The sequence below is a fragment of the Callorhinus ursinus genome, unplaced genomic scaffold (assembly GCF_003265705.2).
Source record: "Callorhinus ursinus isolate GAN/ISIS: 27379988/994484 unplaced genomic scaffold, GSC_fseal_2.0 scaffold4, whole genome shotgun sequence".
Taxonomy (NCBI): Eukaryota; Metazoa; Chordata; class Mammalia; order Carnivora; family Otariidae; genus Callorhinus; species Callorhinus ursinus.
In genome coordinates, this window is record NW_027397066.1 from 13,456,992 (window position 1) to 13,475,852 (window position 18,861).

General features: G+C 43.5%; 2 protein-coding genes across 2 annotated transcripts in view; one reads left to right on the top strand and one right to left on the bottom strand.

The window, feature by feature from the left end:
• Nucleotides 1-2,972: 2,972 nt before the first annotated feature.
• MED28 (mediator complex subunit 28) lies at nt 2,973-11,052 on the top strand. The gene is made up of 4 exons (XM_025887521.2): nt 2,973-3,157; nt 6,646-6,712; nt 7,399-7,511; nt 9,020-11,052. Exons 1-4 carry the CDS (start codon nt 3,008-3,010, stop codon nt 9,215-9,217), a joined length of 528 nt encoding a protein of 175 aa, XP_025743306.1. The 5' UTR covers nt 2,973-3,007; the 3' UTR covers nt 9,218-11,052.
• A 4,129-nt stretch (nt 11,053-15,181) lies between these two features.
• Nucleotides 15,182-18,861, bottom strand: part of FAM184B (family with sequence similarity 184 member B) — a 143,789-nt gene continuing 140,109 nt past the window's right edge. The window contains exons 16-18 of the mRNA XM_025887519.2: nt 18,183-18,287; nt 16,945-17,144; nt 15,182-15,444 (exon numbers count right to left, since the gene is read on the bottom strand). Coding sequence (XP_025743304.1) covers nt 15,351-15,444; nt 16,945-17,144; nt 18,183-18,287 — 399 coding nt within the window. The 3' untranslated portion in view covers nt 15,182-15,350. The remainder of the gene's footprint in view (nt 15,445-16,944; nt 17,145-18,182; nt 18,288-18,861) is intronic.

The following is an 18,861-nucleotide window of genomic DNA, read 5'->3' on the forward strand; positions in this document are numbered from 1 at the left end:
CTAAGTGGGAGAGCAGAGATTTAAACAGGAGCGAGCCTGCCTCCAGAGCTGGCTTCTTAATTGTTACACTGTAATGCTTTCTGTCAGTTCAGTGACTTGAGTGGATGTGGAATATATTTGAGTTAATGAACAAGACCAATAAAAGAGACTGTTCACGGGTGAAGTATTTGCTTACCATCTGGGACTACAACCAATCAACAAAATTCTACTTATGCAGATTTAGGACAAAGCTCTCCTCTTTTTTTCTTTTGTATCTAGGTAAACAAATTACCCATGAATTGGATCTATCTATACTTTTTTCTTTTTTTAGGACTGAACATTTGACAAGAAACTTGTTTATTGGAGTTATTTTTAATATTTTATTTTTTAAAGGTTTATTTATTTTACACCTGATCTTAGCCAAAAGGCCGAGAAGTGATAAAAGGTTTATTTATTTTAGAGAGAGAGTGTGCAGGGGGCAGGGGCAGAGGGACGGAGAGAGAATCTCAATCTCAAGCAGACTCCCCGCTGAGCATGGAGCCCGATGCAGGGCTCAATCTCACAACCCTGATATCATGACCTGAGACGAAATCAAGAATTGCTCGCCTAACCGACTAAGCTACCCAGGCACCCCTATTTTTAATATTTTAAAAATTTGACATATAAGAGGATGTTATGTATCTCAATTGGTTTATAGGGAGGGAATGGATATGGGCATGCATATTTGTGTTATTTGTTAGAATTAAAGAAAATCAGGCAGGAATAGTGAGTAAACAGGTTCCTCTGGGTATCCATGTCCAGAAGCTCCTTTGTCAGGGAAGATGGAAAGGTGGAACCACTGGCTTGTGAAGAGAAACTGGAATTAGATTTCTTCTCAGTGACTCAGAAGGCAAAGCAGGGATTTGATAGAAAGCTTTCTATCAAACACTTTTTAAAAACAGGGACAACAGAACTGTGTTTACCAGAGTGTGGGATCCAAAAGGCATGACTTAGGCCTGGATTCATGTGCTTATCTAATCTGACTGAGATGAAATTTAGTTGTCATTGCAGGTACATTTGGCTGCCAGGTATTACACAAACCCTTGACTGATCTCAACCATGCTCAGAGGCAGGGGGTATTACCCATGTCTATCGTGAGGACCAGGCATGGCTATGGCAAGTACCAAATCCAAAACAGTAGTGGTTCAGAATACAATAGTGTTAAGAGGTAGCTGAAGTAGAGAAACCAAAACTGAAGCAGCCCCATTGGGGTCATCAGAAATCCAGGCTGGGGAATGTATATCACCACCCAGCCTCAAGGCTCTCTTGCAGTCCCAGATGGCCACGGGGGTTGAAGACTACATGAGGGTGAAAAGCATTAGTCTTCTATTTTTGCAAACAAGTCAAGTGATTCCAATTCTTCTGACTTTTTTTTTTTGGTTTTATAAAAGATAAATATTAAAATATTGATGCTAACTAACTGGCTTATTTTTAAATACACGTATTTTTAAATTCTCAGTTTTAATACATATTTTACCTATTCCAAGTTTTAATTGAATAAATACTGACACAACCCATACATGTTTGTAGTACAAAAATGTTTGTAGCACTCGGTAATATTTTAGGAATGTAAAGGGGTCCTAAGACCCAAAACAGTTTGAGAACTGCTGGAGTCCACTAGTTCCCTTATGCATTATATTTTTGTGTAACAATTATGCCTGGCAGTTTGGGTGTCGAGAATGCAGGTGAATAAGACAGGCAGGCCCTGATCTCATGGAGCCTGCATTCCTGTTGGTGCATGTGTGTCAGGTGACTTTGTCAAGGAAGGCAAATGAACAAGGTAATTTCATGTAATACTTAAGTGCTGTAAAGAAAATTAAACAGGGTGAAGCGGCTGGGAGTGTGGAGCTAGTATGGATTGACGCGGGGAAGATGAGTTGTGATCTGAGACCTGATGGGCAAAGGGGAGCCTCTTTTTCTGGCTACTTCTGCTCTGCCTTCCTCACTCCATCCCTACTGGCTTTTCTGTGGTTCCTTGAATATGCTAGGCTGGTTCCTTCTTCAACACCCCCCCCCCCCCCCCCCCCCCCCGTCTAGAAAAGTTTTCTGGTTACATTTTCATTCCAGTCACTCTAGCGCAGATCTCTTTGAGAGGACTTCAGCTACCCACTCAAATCCATCACTAGCCATCGCCTTACCGGGTTTCATTTTTCTTCTTAGCACTTACCTCTACTACATATTGCTATATATATGTGTGTGTGTGTGTCTCCCACAAAAACAGTAAACATGACAACAGAGACTTGGGGTAACTGTTAAAACCCCAGATTAAATAGAACCTAGGACACGGAAGTCTCAATCAATGTGCTGGATAACTTTAAAATTAAATATAATGAGAAAAGAAACCTTAGCTTCTGAAAAGATACATAAATGCTAAAAGGAAGTTACTTAAAGACCGCATAGTGGCTTTAATGCAACCCTAAATATCCAAGGCGAATAGTGCCAGGCACACAGACAGGGAGGCTTAACGTTAGTGTTTTTGCTACCCGCCTCTCCGCACAGACAACTTAAGGGTAGCTTTGCCAGTTTGTTCTCGTTATATCCACAGTGACTAGTCACTGGTGCGCAGAAAGCGCTCAATAACCGTGGAATGAACGGGTGCCTCCCTCCTACCGACGGTTAACCTGAGCCGGGAGAGAGAAAGCCTTGGCCAAAATCACTCCAAATCTTGAAGGCAAAGGCGGGACTTGCACAGGAGTATCCCGACTCCCGGGGAAGGGCTAGCTCCACCGTAGTTACTGATTCTCCACTCCCCCACCACAGCGTCAAATCCTGTCAAAGCCTTTAATGCTTAAGTTAGGAAAATACAAAGAAAAGCCTGGCCGCCTACCGGCAGCAAAGGCACAAAACGAGGCTGTCAAACCCGCGATTTCCCTGGAGCCCAATGGACGCCTGCGGCGGCCCGCGATGTCACATGACCAGGCGTGCTACGGGAGCCGCGCGCGCCAGCTCCTGCGCAGCCGCAGCGGGCCGCTTGCGCGCCTTTCCAGAAATGGCGGCTCCGCTGGGTGGTATGTTCTCTGGGCAGCCACCTGGACACCCCGGGGACTCCAGGGGCCAAGCTTCGCTTCTTCAGGCCGCGCCAGGCCCTCCGAGAACTTCTAACAGTACCTTGGTGGACGAGTTGGAGTCATCATTTGAGGTAAGATGAGACTGGGCGTCTGTGTTCCCAGACTGCCTTCTTTCCTGAAACGTAAGCTGCGCCTGGGCAGCTGTCTCTTTCAGCGATGCCCACCATCAGGCTTACAAATAGGGGAACAGGCTCAGAGAACGGAAGTCACTTGCTTTAGTCTCCACGTTGAGTGGTGGCCGGAATTCTGTTCAGGTTTGCTGGCGGAGACGTAAACTTTGTTTCTGGAAGAACGTGGACTTGAAGTTGGTCCATCCCTAGTCTCAGGACCCTTCGAGGTTCCTAGTCGGTTGTTTCCGTTCCATCCTTTTTTGGGCCCATCCCCGAGCGCTCTTCCCCGCATTCCTGCGTGTTTAATACTGGTTCGTCTGCGACGGGTAACGTCACACTATGTCCTGTATCCTTTCCGCTGGGCTCCACCCTTAGATGGCCCCAAACTAATGAACTCTTGGAGATGAAATGGACTTATGTGAAAGTTACTGTGTGAAACTTGGTACCAGGAGGGGGGAAGAAGGAAAGCTGGAGGGAGCAAGGGAGGCAGGGATGACCCATACTCTGAGTTCCACCCAAGAAGTTAACCCCTCTAGCAAGGAAAATGGGGAGTGGTAGTAGACAAAGGAGAGGTAAAAATATGTGCTTAAAAATAAGATGGCTTTCAGTGGTCTCTAGAGTGGAAGATGAGCCATTATTGTGGGGAAATAAAATAACATAATTGCAGCTACCTTTTCCACATTTTAAGTCATGTGAATTTTATACTGTGTACAGTAGCAGAGTAGAGCGTGAATATAGTTTGTAAATCAGTGTGTTATTGGGGCTGCATGGGAAAATGCATTTCTTGGGGAGTGTGCATTCGAAAACTTGGAGATAACTGATTTAGAGGACATCAAAATTTACCGGGGAGGAGGATGGGCCGCCTTTGCAGTGGTGCCAAGCCATAAAGGAGAGGGTTTGCTAGGCTTTAGAGCAGCATTTAGCATTGAGGTGAGGTGGCTGTCAGTCATGAGTGCTTGCTGAAAGACTGGCCCTGTAGAAGTCTTGGCCAGAGCCAACACCAGCGCCCTAATGCTTAAAACCCTTTAGTGGCTACCTGTCACTCTTGAGACAGAGCCAGAAGGTTTATGTGGTATTCCTAGCTCTGTGTATTTGGCTCTCTGCTCCATTGCAATTTCCTTTTACTCTGGCCACAGAAGACTTTTTCTCCACGTGCTGTTTGTTTTCTCTCTGGGTTTCCGTCCCCTCCCCCAACTTGTGCATCATTTCCTTAGTGTATCCGCCCCTGGTGCCTTTTGTAGGACTTACCACCAAACCAGGCCCCTGAAGTCAGAGGCCATCTCTCCCTCATTCCCCCATCAGTGCTAATACAGTGGTAGCAGATAGCAAGTGCTTGACGAATATTTGTCGAACAGTGAAGGAGCCCGTTGTGTGTCAGTCCCTGTCTTCGGTGCTAAGAATACAGAGAAAACAGTCCTTGCCCTCAAGGAATTCATGACAGTGGGGTAGAAGAAACAGATAAATAGCAGGCAGTTGCTGTGTTGTGTGATCACTGCTGTGGTAGAAGAAAACCCAGGGAACTCTGGGAGCACACATGAGCCTGGCTGCCAGAGGTGCTTCCCAGAGAATACGCAACCCAAAAGGGCGTTTGGACAAAGCCAAGTGAAAAGGAGAGAGAGTTGCTACCTGGCCCTCCCTCTGCTGCTTCATGATCACCCATCTAGTCTTCTCAAGACTCATCTCAAAGGCCACATTTTAATTTCCCTGTGGTCTGTGTGGGCTTCTATTCCAGAGCCTCCAGCGGCCTGTGGCACCTGCCTGCCCACTTTTCATTTCATATTCTATTTAAAGTGTGCTGTCACTTTGAGGCCTCTGGCTTTCTCATTCTAGTTGCTCAGTAAATGCTCTTTAATGGAATGAGTTTATTGAGATCATGCCCTCTTGTGGGAGGGAACCGTGGAGACCATCCTCTCCTTTTACGGATGGAGAAACTGAGGCTCAGAGGAGAAATTACTTGCCCAAAGCCAGACCCTCAGTTTATGCAAATGAGGACTAGGACTTGGGCCTCCCTACTGTTCAGTCAAAGGTTCCATCCTACGCATACTTCTAAAAAAGCATATTCTTTTTATAGACCACCACACATTTTCTTCTCCATACAACTGCCCAACTATCTATAAAGACCTGTGTGTGTAATATCCTTTTTTTTAGAGGTAAGAGGGAACTAAAATTCCTGAGCTCAGATTTCCTCTCACTGGGTCTGATGGCCCTGCTCTCTGGGGGGGAGCAGCTCCACCTTTGTTGATTGGTTTGCCTGGTTGGCCTCCTGGGCAACCAGGCAAAACCTCCTGGGTTTTCCAGTACCCACAGTTTTCACAGAGCAGGTATGCCCTATTCATATCCTAGGTCCAACAGGAGTCGTCTTTTCAAGTAATACACAGAATGGGCAGTTTGTTTTTTCTGATTTCTTGAGCTGTTACAGGGATTCCCCAGGAGGAGTCCTGTGATTTTTCTGTATAAATCAGATGGGGGAAACTGCTAGCAGCAGAATTTATTGCTTCCCAAAGGGCCCTCACATCTGGTTGATGGCCTAAATTTGGGCTCAGATATGCCTACCTCACACCAAGTGTAGTTTACTTACTGCTGGTGAGGCTCTGCTTTCCTGAGGTTTGAGGCTTCCTTTCTGATCACTGCTCCCCTCTCCAGCTCCCATCCCATTCTCTTTTTGACCCCACTGCCCAGTGATAGGCCTTCTTTGTGCGTTTCCTGTGCACAGAACTCCATTGCTGAATTACATATTCATCTAGATCGGTGCTCCTTTAGAGAAACTCTCTCTTTGGGCCTTGTTTATCCATGTGACAGCAAGCTTGTTCCCTTAGGTTGTCCTGTCAGTCATTAACATATTTAGTGAGCCAAGCAGTGCCAAGCAGTCTTCTTGCACTAGGAGTGTAGTGAACAAGACATGCAAAATTCCCACCTGCTGGTAAGAACCAACTAAAAATGGACTAAAAGAGTGAAAAGAATGGAATGATGTCAGTTAACTGTGTGAAAAACAGTAAAGCTGGGCTTGAGGATAATGAGCAGGAGGGGTGCCATTTCAGGAGTAGAGAGAGATGGCCTCTCTGAGGAGGTGATGATTTTCCCGAGTCGTGACACAGTGGTAATACAGTTCATGTAAGCATCAGAGGGAGGGGCTATAAGTGGGGCTGGAACAGGGGCCCAGGCTCTGGTGTGGAATGGGACCGTGAGGAAAGGGGTGAGTGGCAGGAGTCGGGACTAGGTGGTGGTGCTTGCATATACCAGCAGCCTCATTTGCAGGCTCTCCCTTGGAGGGTCTCATGGATTCAGTGTACCAAGTCCCTTCATTAGCAGGAGGATATCTTGTCAGCTGATGTGCAAACCCAGACTCTATAAACTAATTGAATGACTTCAAGAGAAGTTATTTCTTACTCTGACGTAAGATTTTTGACATGTGAATGACATGTTTTTTCTTACATATTTGGGTCACACAGGCTTGCTTTGCTTCTCTTGTGAGTCAGGACTACGTCAATGGCACAGATCAGGAAGAAATTAGAACTGGTAAGAATTTACTCTTTGTAGATTATGTTCTTACCTTCAGCAAGATTCCTAATTGCTGAATTTATACTCGACGTGTTTCAGTTCTATTTGTATCCTAAGAGAACTTTTCCAGAGAATAAGATTTATGCAGTCATTTCTATATACTACTGGTTCTTTGTTCAGTTTATTAATTGACATGTCCCTCATAATGAACCACTTAAAATGAGCTTTCCATTTTGGTATAGGACAGTGACAACCAACAATGCATACTGCTTTTTTCAAAAAAGTTAAGTTTCGATTATTTTTTGAAGGTGTTACCTAGAAAAGTCTCTTGTGCTTCCCTGACTTCACCCAAGTTCTGTCCCCGGAGGCAGCCAGTGTTTCTGACTTTTTTGTGCTATATTTTACATGTTACATTTTAACTGGAAGTCATGATGCTAATTGCTGGATCTCTGGATGGATTGTCTCTCTTCAGAAGAACTTGTATGTTGTAATGAGGTATCATTCACCTCATAAAAGCACAAATTATGTGCCATTTAATGTTGGTTACATGGGGGTTGGGGGTCCGTATCACTGCTGTGACCAGAATTAAAATTCCAGATTACATCTGTGGGAAGATGCCGTTTTGATATTTTGACTGTTCATTTATGAGGGAGATATATATATATCTAGTGTTTTTCTTAATATTTTGGTCTTTTTTTAATAAGGTGTCGATCAGTGTATCCAGAAATTTCTGGATATTGCGAGACAGACGGAATGTTTTTTTCTACAAAAAAGATTGCAGTTATCTGTCCAGAAACCAGAGCAAGTTATCAAAGAGGTATGAACTCACATTTCTCCTCAGCTTTTAGGAAGAGCATATGTTGTCAGGATTCCATGTGTGCTTTAAATGAGATACATCCTTTTCCCACGAGTTACAGTAGGGCTTTATAGATTGAATACAAATGTTGCTAGTTGTCAGTGTTGATGACAAGCTGGGCAGGTAGTGGAGCCAGGGGTCAGGGCGGGGCGGGAAGATGGGCTTCAAACAGAGCAGTTTCATTTGCTGGCTTTCAGGGAAGACTTTTCTTACAGGAAAGCCTCTGCTGCTTGAAAAAGGTGGAGAAGCCATTAATGTAGACGACAAGCTCAGTTTGGACAGAAATTGTGAGCTGTGTATATCCCCCGGCTGCCTTAGACACAGGAAGGGCTCAAGTTTTGTTCAAGGAATCAAAAATTAAATGTTCTCTCCAGGTTCCTTGAGACTCAGGATTTCATTTATCTCAGTTGTTTGAAACTGGGGCATTTGGAAATGTGCTGAGGTTGCCACAACGACTAGAAAGCTTTATTGGCATTCAGTTTGTTGGGCCAAAGCCTGCCAAGTGCATTGTGGAAGGGAGAAGAATCATCTTGCCCAAGAGACCTGTGATGCCCCTAATGAGAAACACTAAATGGAAATGATTGTTTTTGGTACCTTTTGAAGTAACTACTCCCAATTAATTGAAAACATTCTTTTTATTCATTGATATCAGCTGTTGAGAACGTGAAGGGTAAGATGATATTTTACAGTTTATTATGTCAGATCATACCACGTCAGAACACTTGAGTAAGAACATAGGTGTGTTCAAGGCCAGGCCTTAATAAAGAATTATAATGCTGGTATTCATTTAAAAAGCTCTTGGAGGGGCCCCTGGGTGGCTCAGATGGTTAAGCGTCTGCCTTCGGCTCAGGTCATGATCCCGGGGTCCTGGGGTTGAGCCCCACATCGGGCTCCTGGCTCAGCAGGGAGCCTGCTTCTCCCTCTCCCTCTCCCTCTGCCTCTATCCCTGCTCATGCTTTCTCTTCTCTCTCTCTCTCTGTGTGTCTCAAATGAATAAATAAAATCCTTAAAAAAATTAAATAAAAAGTTCTTGAATATGAGATTTTAACACTTCATCCTGAACTGATAGAACAGTGGTTTTGGACTCTTTTTAAACAGTGGTTAGCATATATTTGATTCTCAAGTGTTTTAGATTCTTAGCAGTAGCCTTTGGACGGAGGGACTGGGTGGCTGGGGTCCCGGATGGGAAAGAGACTGATTTTCTTTGGCTGCCCTTTGGTACTTTAGAATATTGGAACATCTGTATTACTTATTAAAAGAAAATGAAAAATAAAAACTCCCAGTGTTAGGCATCTTCCATTGGAGGAATTGCTGTGGGTTGTTCAGATAGTGGAGCCAAGCAGGGCAATGGGCATACAATGGTTTAATTGATTCTCTTGTTTTGAATTTACTTCTTAAAGCTCTGACCAAATCAGAAACTATTTTCACTTTTCATGAGCTTGCTCTTACTTCGTTGTCCTCATTTACAGGATGTCTCAGAACTAAGGAATGAATTACAGCGGAAAGATGCTCTGGTCCAGAAGCACTTGACAAAACTGAGACATTGGCAGCAGGTGCTAGAAGACATCAACGTCCAGCACAAAAAGCCAGCCGAAATCCCTCAGGGCTCCTTGGCCTACCTCGAGCAGGCATCTGCTAATATCCCTGCACCAATGAAGCAAACCTGAGTCAGAGCTGGCCTGAAGGTGATCTGGTGTGTGAGTCAGTCTGAACACGGTTTTGACAAACATCTCTTCTTGTGGACATGACATTTTGTAAGAACTCTTTGCCAAAGAATGAGATGATTTTTGTTGATGATCTCACCTAAAATTTTCCCCTTATTTTTATAAGCGTTATTTCTTGAGTACTTTAAAAATGCCTGTATAGTTTTGGTAAATGAAGTAAATTTTCCTGTCTTTAGCAAAGTTTAGACTGGTAGTGTGATGCCACTTACAGGTTTCCCTTTTCATGTTTCTTTTTTCTGTTTGTATTTTTTTTGTTTTTGTATGACTTAATCTCTCTGTGTTCCGGTTTTAGATTAGCTTGTACGATCTGATCTGAGAATCAGAGGATGAGGATTTTGATTGTAGGCCTTTTATGACAATTATTCCTAGGTGGTAGTGCAGAAAATAGGTAAATTTGCATGTTTCAAGACTTTAAGTTACTTCAAGAAGAGGCATCTAATACAGTGATGTTTGTAATGCATCCGGAGCTCTTAGAATGAGGATATTTTGTAAATAGGTTGAAAGGATTATAATATCCTAAGTTAGTGTAGTAATAATATAGTAGGATCCTTATGTTGATGTTGACTTTTATTTGGACTCTTATTTGTGTGGTGTTTTTTCACTTTTTGGAGCAGAGGCGTGTAGTAGGAGCAGTGATAAGCTAAGTTTTGTTACGGTCTGCAGTGATGAATCAGCATAAGGGGACAGATCTTGTTTTCAGCATGACACTTGCGTACGTGCAGTATGAGAAGTTAAAGCTTGCCATGATCATCTCTTTTCATTTTGAGTTTTGTTTGCTTGTGTCGTTTTTGTTTCTGTTTTTTTGTAGCAGAATTTTCCACTAAGGATGGTTCTTGCTAATGAATAGTTGATTCCAACGGACTGGGGCCTCTGGGTGGGGAGTGCGCTGCAGGGTGACCCTCAGCAGACTCCCCATCCTCAAAAATCATGGGAGCCTCAGCTTTTGGGAAGACATTTTACCCTCTTGTTGGTTACAGGGGCCAATGAGATTCTCTGTTGAGCTGCCCTTGAGAAGTACACAAGGGCACTGCGTGTGGTGCTCCTTAGGTGAGATTTTCCTTTCTCTGTTGTTTACCAGTCTCTTATCAGATTACGTCTCCTAACCCAAAACAGATGCTCTGTTGTTTTCTAAATAGGCAGTACGTCTGCCAGTCAGGTGTCCTGACTTGTTTTGTTTCCTTCAGCCTTGAAGGCTCCTCCCTCCATAACACTGACATCATCCATTCATGGTTGTTTGGCCTGGATGCCACCTGGTCCCTGAAGCCTCTGCACGCTCTCTCTGCTGCACCCCGAGGACACAGGACTTCCTCTCTCTTTGCCAGCCTTGCTTGATTCTCCCTGGGAGTTAGTGATTTGTATCCGTCTCTGTGCCCCTCACGGGAAGGAGGCATTGTACCCCTCTGAATGCACAGTGACCACATATTGTTTATCTTTTATGCATAATACTTATTACTCATTTTTGTTTGTGTGTGTGTGGGGGGGTACCCAGCCCGGGGCCAACCCCTCAGTACAGATTAAACAAAGCTTTTAAAAGTTGTTTGTACTTACATTACATGACTCCAAGTTTGTTAACCTGGCCACCTCATACCAATTAGAAGCTCTGATTGGTGGGGTTAAGTTTTAGGCAGTCTTGCAGTAACAGAGGTTCTCACTGAAAAGATTGGGAACTATTTTGTTCGGTGCTCAGTGAAGATATTTTGCATTCATGTAAGAACCAATTACTGCCATTTATTTATTCAAAAGTTTTCTGTCAAATAAATAGCCATTTTTCAGTCTTACCTGTTTGTAAATATCTTTTTCCTTTCAATGACCTCTTAATTATTGATGCACATAGAAAACCCTCAGAGCTGCTGTCTCCTTCGGTGAAACAGTGAGAAACCGTCGGCTGGAATCCCCCTTACTTCCCACTCCCAGAGTGACAGCCTACCCGCCTCTTCAGGGTGCTCTTTTGTCCTTGCTGTTCGTCTCCCCAAGCGCCTACCTTGTGCAGGACCAGCCTTTCCACCAGTGCCGGGGTCCCAGGCTATTTGCCTTCTTTGGGCGTACTCCTTGGGTGGTGTCCTTGCCCTGCATCGCCTGTCTACCGGATCGTTCCCTCCAGCTCACAGAGTTCTTCTCCCAACTTAAGCATTTTCCTCGGTGCTTGAGCGGCTGCCCTATCTCCCGGCCCCTCGTTTACCATCTCCAGCGTGTCTCCTCTCCCTTCCTTCTCCCCCAGGCTGCCCCCAACACTACCATCACTGTGCTGTGATAGTTTACTAGCCACTTTGCTGGTGCTAAATTGAATGGATACTTCGTCTTCTTTACTTGAATTCATTCTCTTTGATTCATCTTTCCTTTTTTACCCAGCTTCTCAATGTTGACATTTCTGAGTGTTTGGTCTCGGGCCCCTGGAGGCCATAGTGGAGTGCTGCTCAGTTCTACCTTCAAGAGAGTCGCTATGGGGGGAGTACAGTTACCAAAGCTCCGCCTTCAGGGCTCCACTGCAGGGTTCCCAGAGATCTCCAGTTGATGTCCTGTAATTTTAAATGTGTCTTGGGATATAGCTCCTGGAGGACCTGACTGACATGGATGTTAGTGGACATGGTCTGAGAGAGCCGGCAGTAGGATGGGGTTTGGGGACTGGCTCATGTACTATCCGACTGGCAAAAAAGACCCATGGTGGTACGCTTACCAGTGGCCCAGGTGCTGAAGATTCCACCAGTGGTGCCTCAGGGAAACCTCCCAGTGGAAGGAAACATTGCCAGCACAAGGATCAGACACTGGAAGGTAAGAGGAAACACTATACAAGAACAGTGGAGTTGGCTGGTTATCCCCTCACCATCTTGACTCCCCCTGGAGGAATAATGCCAAACCACCTGTACTTAACAAATAGTCAACAGCCACCCTGAGTGGCTGGGGCATCTTTGATGATCTCCTGCTGAGGGACGACAGACAGTTGAGCTAGTAGGAGGTAGTAGATCAAAAATAATATTGCAGGGCAGGCGCTTGGGTGGCTCAGTCAGTTAAGAGGCCGACTCCTCTGATTTTGGCTCAGGTCATGATTTCAGGGTCATGAGATTGAGCCCCATGTCAGGTTCCACACTCAGTGGGAACTCAGTGGGGGGGTCTGCTGGAGATTGTCTCTCCCTCTCCCCCCCTCCTCTTTCTCCCCCTGCTCACATGTGCATGCTGTCTCTCAAATAAATATTCAAAATAATAACAATAATATTGAACCCCCAAGGTGATGGTGGAGATTAGTGCTACCCTAAGAAATCTAAAGGGTGCAGGGAGAATGGTCCCTAACAAAAAACCATTTAATTTCCCAAACTTACCCTTGCAGAATCCAGATGGATCCTGGAGAATGAGTATAGAGACCAAGTAACCTCAAGTGCAACTACTGTGTTGGATGTTACATGATGCTAGAGGAGCTGATAAGGGCTGAAGTACAAGATAGCAGCCATTTCTTAGGCGAGTTCATTCTTTCCCACCCTAATTAAGAAACACTTTACAGGGGCACCTGGGTGGCTCAGTCGTTAAGCGTCTGCCTTCGGCTCAGGTCATGATCCCGGGGTCCTGGGATCGAGCCCCGCATCGGGCTCCCTGCTCCGCGGGAAGTCTGCTTCTCCCTCTCCCACTCTCCCTGCTTGTGTTCCCCCTCTGGCTGTCTCTCTCTCTGTCAAATAAATAAAATCTTAAAAAAACAAAACAAAACAAAAAACACTTTACAGCACAGCAGTCTTCCTTTCCAGTTTCACTCCAGCAATGTTAGCCCTTTCTCCTGTCATGATAGGGCCTGTCAAGATTTATCACCAAATCTTGCGGTTTCTTCCTCCTGACTCAATCCTGAATCAACTCCTTTCTCTTTATCTCCGCTGTTCTCCCCAGGACATCACCGTCACATCTGGACCACTTGCTCTTGAGAGATTGATGGAATCAGATTATGTACACAAAAACCGGAAGAAAGTTTCATCTCTCAAATGAGTTTCTTTGTCAGTATTACCTAGGGTATGGAGAGGTAGGATTTTAGTCACAGCTAGCGAAGGTGTAAACTTGATAGAAACTTTCTGGATGATAATCTCGTTATGTCAGAAAGCTTAAGCGTGTATCCTTTGACGCTTTACTCCACTCCACTCAAGGAATATGTCCTAAAGAAATAAATGGTAGAAGCATGCACAGATTTAGTTAAGAAAGATGTAATCATTGCAGGGTAGAATCTTGAAATTTAACCATCTTTCACTCAACTGCACCAAGAAAGAAATCAAACAGATGTAAAGTCTCAATAAAATTCTGTCCCTGCAGCTGGTGTCCTGCTGAGTTAAAGGACAGTCATCCAAAGTGCAGCTACTTTGCCAGTCATCAGGAGTTGCAGTGTTGAAAAAAGGTTTTAGTAAACAGAACTATCTGTACATAATTTTTAAAACACAAAATGCAGGCATAATCCTACAATGCTCACCTTAAGTAGGAAACAAGATAACTAAAAAAAAAAATGTGGTACTTGGGCCGCTGGGTGGCTCAGTCGCTTAAGCATCTCCCTTCAGCTCAGGTCATGAACTCGGTCCTGGGATTGAACCCTGAGTTGGGCTCCTTGCTCAGCGGGGAGCCTGCCTCTCCCTCTCTCTCTGCCCCGCCCCCCACTTGTGCTCTCTCACGCTCTCTTCCTCTCTCAAATAAATAAAAATCTTTTTTCTTAAAGTGTGATACTGAAAATAACATGGCATGTTACATTGTCTGGTAACGTATTGTCATTTAAGAAATTATCTTATTATAGGGCCATGTGTTTTGATTAGATAGTGATTTTAATTGTGAGTTGTAATTGCATTTCTCTCAAAATGATGTACGGAAGCAGCTACTTTTTATTTGAAGATCTAATTGAGGTTAATGTGAACTTCTGTTTCCAAGCCCCATCTTCGTTCTGATTTCACCATTCTTCCGGAAAACAATACAAGTCACAGCCATTTTTTATTGCCCAGTTGTTTAAAGTTTTATTCAAAGAGCAGGGTTTGACAGCGCATAGAATCAGCAACTGTTTATGGCCACCTGGGGGCCAGCACCAAAGGACTGAGAACATATTTTGCCCAAGTTGTATTGAGTCTTGTCAAAACACACGGCTCTGTCAGGAGGTCAGACAATTCAGTGTGGACTGACAGGTCAGCAGTGTGAATGGCCAGTCCCGATTCCCTTTAATGTACTGAGCATCCATGCAATGGGGAAGCAGTGCACCATGAGGCAAAGGGCCCCAGCCCAAAGACTATGGGTTCAGTAGATCTTTGACTTCATAGAATACTCTAGAAACCTTGACAAGTGACCAAACTGAAACTACAATCATTGAAACTGAGATGTATGATGGAGCGAGGCTCAGTTATTCACAGAAAAATTCTGGCAGTGGTTAATTCCAATTCATGATTGGTATCATTACTCGTAATATTTTGCTTAATTCTTGCAAAGCCCCTTTTGAGGTAGGTGTTATCCCCTCTATAGTCTGCTTCATGTTCTGGAGCTATGAAGTCAAAGCATTCAATCCAAGTATGCCAAGGTTTCCTATAGTCCACTCCTAGTTTTGCCTCATTTTTTTAATTGGCTTTCATGAGTATTTTGAACTTTGTTTTACTCTTCTTCCTACTGAGGTTGAATGTGCATTTTGGAATTAAGTCATTTACATAGAAACACTTTTCAAGTGGAGATGACTAGCATTCTAAGGAAAAATGAACCACTTTTAGAATAGACCATGGAAATCACAAAGCCTGGTATTCAGTAAAGTGGAATGAAATCTTCTGGATACTAGAAATACAATGTGAAGGTTATCAGCAACATTAATAACATTTTCCTATGGGTACCTTTTGATAACACCGTTTTTTTGTTTTTTGTTTTTTTTGTTTTTTAACCTTAATGGCAAGAATTTTTTTTTTTTTGAGCACTGGTGTCACAATGAAATAGTATGAAATGTTAAGGCCAAAATTTGTTTTGGCTATTATATATAAATTAGATCACAAGCAAGTTACTTGGTTGGTTGGTTGTTTAGTTCATTCCTTCAATCAGTTGCTTTAAAAGAAATGTTTTTCAAATGTCCTCTTTGTGATGGATCCCAAGAATCAGTTTAGAAAGAAAAATACTTGGTAAACCATTCCTGGTGGGCAGAGCCCTGTTTCTGTTGGACTTCTTTGGGTTGGGCTGTTTCACCATCTTGTGTCCTAAAAACAAGCCAACAGATAAAAGGTTTCTTAGAAGGTTTTGAAAATTATTCAGCAAACAACTTAATAACCTGCTACCTTTCAGGGAAAGAAAGCTGCTTCTTTACTCTTGGAAAGACAGTACAATGTAACTGGCCAAAATTCATAGCTAGAAACAAGTTGTGAAAGATGGGGATGGGGAGAGAACATCTGATTCCCATTTTGAAAACAAGGTCTCCAATTTTACTTAAAACCTAATGAGGCATATCGTGTAATTTTATTTCAGGCACAAATAAAAAATAAACCTCATAAAAAAGTTAAGGAATGAAATAGTTAATCATCAAAGCCTTACAATGTCTGGCTTCTTTAAAAGCTATCTAATGTGTTCTAGCATCTTAATAAGACAGTGGAATTAGCATAATAAATTGAAAAGAGGAAACAGTAAGCAAGAAAGTACGATGTATACCCGCCTGAATGAACGGTTTCTCTTTGATTAGTGAAGCTTCATATAAATGGGAACCTAGCTTTACACACAGGTGTGTGCTACTGAGGTGAAGCTAGAGTCAGGAGCTGGCTCTAGCAGTTAGGGCTGGGCTCAGGGCTCCAGGTCTCAGTTTCCACAGCCGTGAAACAATGGCTGGACTCATTTGGTGACTGCCAGGGGCTCTGTCCAGCTCAACGTTCATAAAGGACTGTGCCTCCCCATTTGTCCCAATAGCTACGGGGATGCAGGCCTTTGGAAAAGGAACATTTTTAGAAGGAGCCCTTTCTGAAATGCAAAATTCAAAGCCGACAATATGAAATTTTGCCTCTGAATGGAAGACTGGATAGGAGGGAGAACTAATAAAGGGAAGACTCATGTTCCCGAAAGAGAAACATGTTGCAAGGGTTTCTGGGAAAGTAAGATGGTATCTGAGATATCATGCATGAGCTCCCAAACCCCCAGATTAAGAGTTTTACAACTTCAAGATGATACAATAAATCTTGAGCAATAACCTTAATAATAATAGTGGAAATCTACTGAACGCTTCTGTACCAGGTCCTGTGCTAAGCATGTCTCACGGATTCATTCCTTTAGTCCCACATCAGTCTGATGAGGGAGATGCTATACTATCTTTGTATTAGAGGTGAGGAAATGGAGACCCAGAGAGGTCAAGTAATCTGCCTAAGACCACCTAGCTAAGAACAAGAAGGACCAGAATTTGAATCCAGACGTCAGGGCCAGATGATGAGAGTCCATCTTCTGTGTTACCCACACAGACACGGCCAGCTGAGTGTCTCTTATCTAATTGTCTGTGGAAAAAGGCTTTCTGGAATTTGGTACCAAGAATAGTACCTCTTCTAAAGAATGACGTACTTCCTCTTACACAACCTTCCCGTTTGGCTGGATTGTAATTTGTCCAAGGCAGGGTTTTGCTATTCTTTATATCTGCCCAAATGCTGGGAGTCTAAGTGGTGCCAGAGAGGAGTCCAAATTCCCCTCCTATCGGTGGAAACTGGAAGTCAGAGCTCCCCGCCTACCTCGTGGCAGTTTTCACATCTAGAGACTGGGTGGGTTTGTGAGGCTGGTCACAGCTGGGGCTTGGGTCCAAGCTGGGTGATTTAGTTATTGGAGGGGCGTTGATCCTGGAGCTCAGATCACCACTCAGAAAATTCTTTGCGTAGGAGGCGAGGTTTGGCACACTGACCACTCGGCTGGGTACTTCCTCCATCTTCTTTTTCTGTTTGTATTAAAAGGAAGGCCTGTTAGTGCCACCCTAAGGAGGCATCATTGTAAAAGTAAAAAGGCCCACCCAGCCAAAACTATAAGGGAGAGGAGGCTGTAATTTTATTTATATACTTATATGTTATTTTTTAAAGCATTTTTTTCTCCAGTCTACTTTATGTTTTAAGAAACACATAGGTTTACAATTTTTTATCAAAAACTTCTGGGGAGGGGCGCCTGGGTGGCTCAGTCGTTAAGCGGCTGCCTTCGGCTCAGGTCATGATCCCAGGGTCCTGGGATCGAGCCCCGCATCGGGCTCCCTGCTCCGAGGGAAGCCTGCTTCTCCCTCTCCCACTCCCCCTGCTTGTGTTCCCTCTCTCGCTGTGTCTCTCTCTGTCAAATAAATAAATAAAATCTTAAAAACAAAACAACAACAACAAAAATACTTCTGGGGATAGATGTGTGTTTTTGTAATTCAAAAAATTTTTTTTAGACTTTAGAAGGCCATCTACATCCCCCAACAGGGGCTGGGCCCATTGTTCTCAAATGTGTTAATATTTCTGGAATGAAACTCTTGTTGCACTGAGAGGCATATATAAAAATTATAAATGAGCTCACATCAGTTCAGGTTAGGTTAGGTTTACTGCACTTTGAACTATTAAAAAAATATTTTTTTGTGATAGATGAGAGACTTGGATGTGAATGTTTTCATTATAATAAATTCCAAAAATACATGCAGGGATAAAAAGTTAAGAAGTGGGAGATTCCTGCTCTTCACTCTCCTTCCTATCCCAGATATAACCATTATTAATAGTGACATGTTTATTTATAGGAAGTTTGGAGAATACAAAAACCCATAAAAATTGTAAGTACATATAATCTGCCTAGCCAGATATAACTACTGTTTGTTACTAATTTGGACTGCTTCCTGTGAGTCTTATTTTCAATGGATATCCCTCTGAATGTATGCCAGCCCACTGACAAGCTGCAATTACCTTTAGGAAAACGAAACCAGCAGGATTGTGTAATGCTTGAAACTAGGAAACCAGTTTACCTTCATGGAAGGGGTCAAATATCCTGGGTGAGGATTGAAGGAGAAGGACCGATTCCTATGGGACATGGCCCTGGGGAAAGCTGCATAGTGAAATCTTCTCTCCTCCTGGAAAAACAACACAACTGAGTCTACATGAGCCTAACCGTACAGCACTGGGTTGGACCTGAAGGAAGATGGCCGTGTGAGGGCGGGTTACAGAGTGAAGGAAAGCCCAGGGGAGGGAGGGGAGGTCGGTGGGGATCAGGCTGCTGTCCGCTGAAGCTTTGAGGAAGCACCTTTACTCCTGTGGCCTTCGAGTCCCCAGCTTCTCTTGTACAGGAAAGGGCAAGCTTATTTGAAACACTTTATACGTATATATATCCAGGTACTCTTAGCATCTGAAAAGAGTCTACCGCAGAAAGTTAATAAGACCAAGAAAGAAAACCCCAGGTACAATCACTATATGGCCAACCTTGTTTAGGTGTGTCTGTCCACTTTTCTCTTTCCTTGTGTATTATTTTTAAAGCAAATCCCAGTCATTGTATAATTTCATCTGTAAAAACATCAATATGTATCTCTAAGAGATAAGGACTCTTTAAAAAAAAAAACCTAACCACAATACTTTTGTCACATATAGCAAACAAGCTATTCCTTAGTATCTAATTTTCAGCTGGTGGTAAAATTTTCCTGATGGTCTCAT

Bases quoted from the DNA above. Each gene is read 5' to 3' on its own strand.
- MED28 (XM_025887521.2), top strand. From the start codon at position 3,008: ATGGCGGCTCCGCTGGGTGGTATGTTCTCTGGGCAGCCACCTGGACAC. The intron at 3,158-6,645 runs GTAAGATGAGAC...TGGGTCACACAG, and splicing joins AGTTGGAGTCATCATTTGAG to GCTTGCTTTGCTTCTCTTGT. The intron at 6,713-7,398 runs GTAAGAATTTAC...TTTTTTAATAAG, and splicing joins TCAGGAAGAAATTAGAACTG to GTGTCGATCAGTGTATCCAG.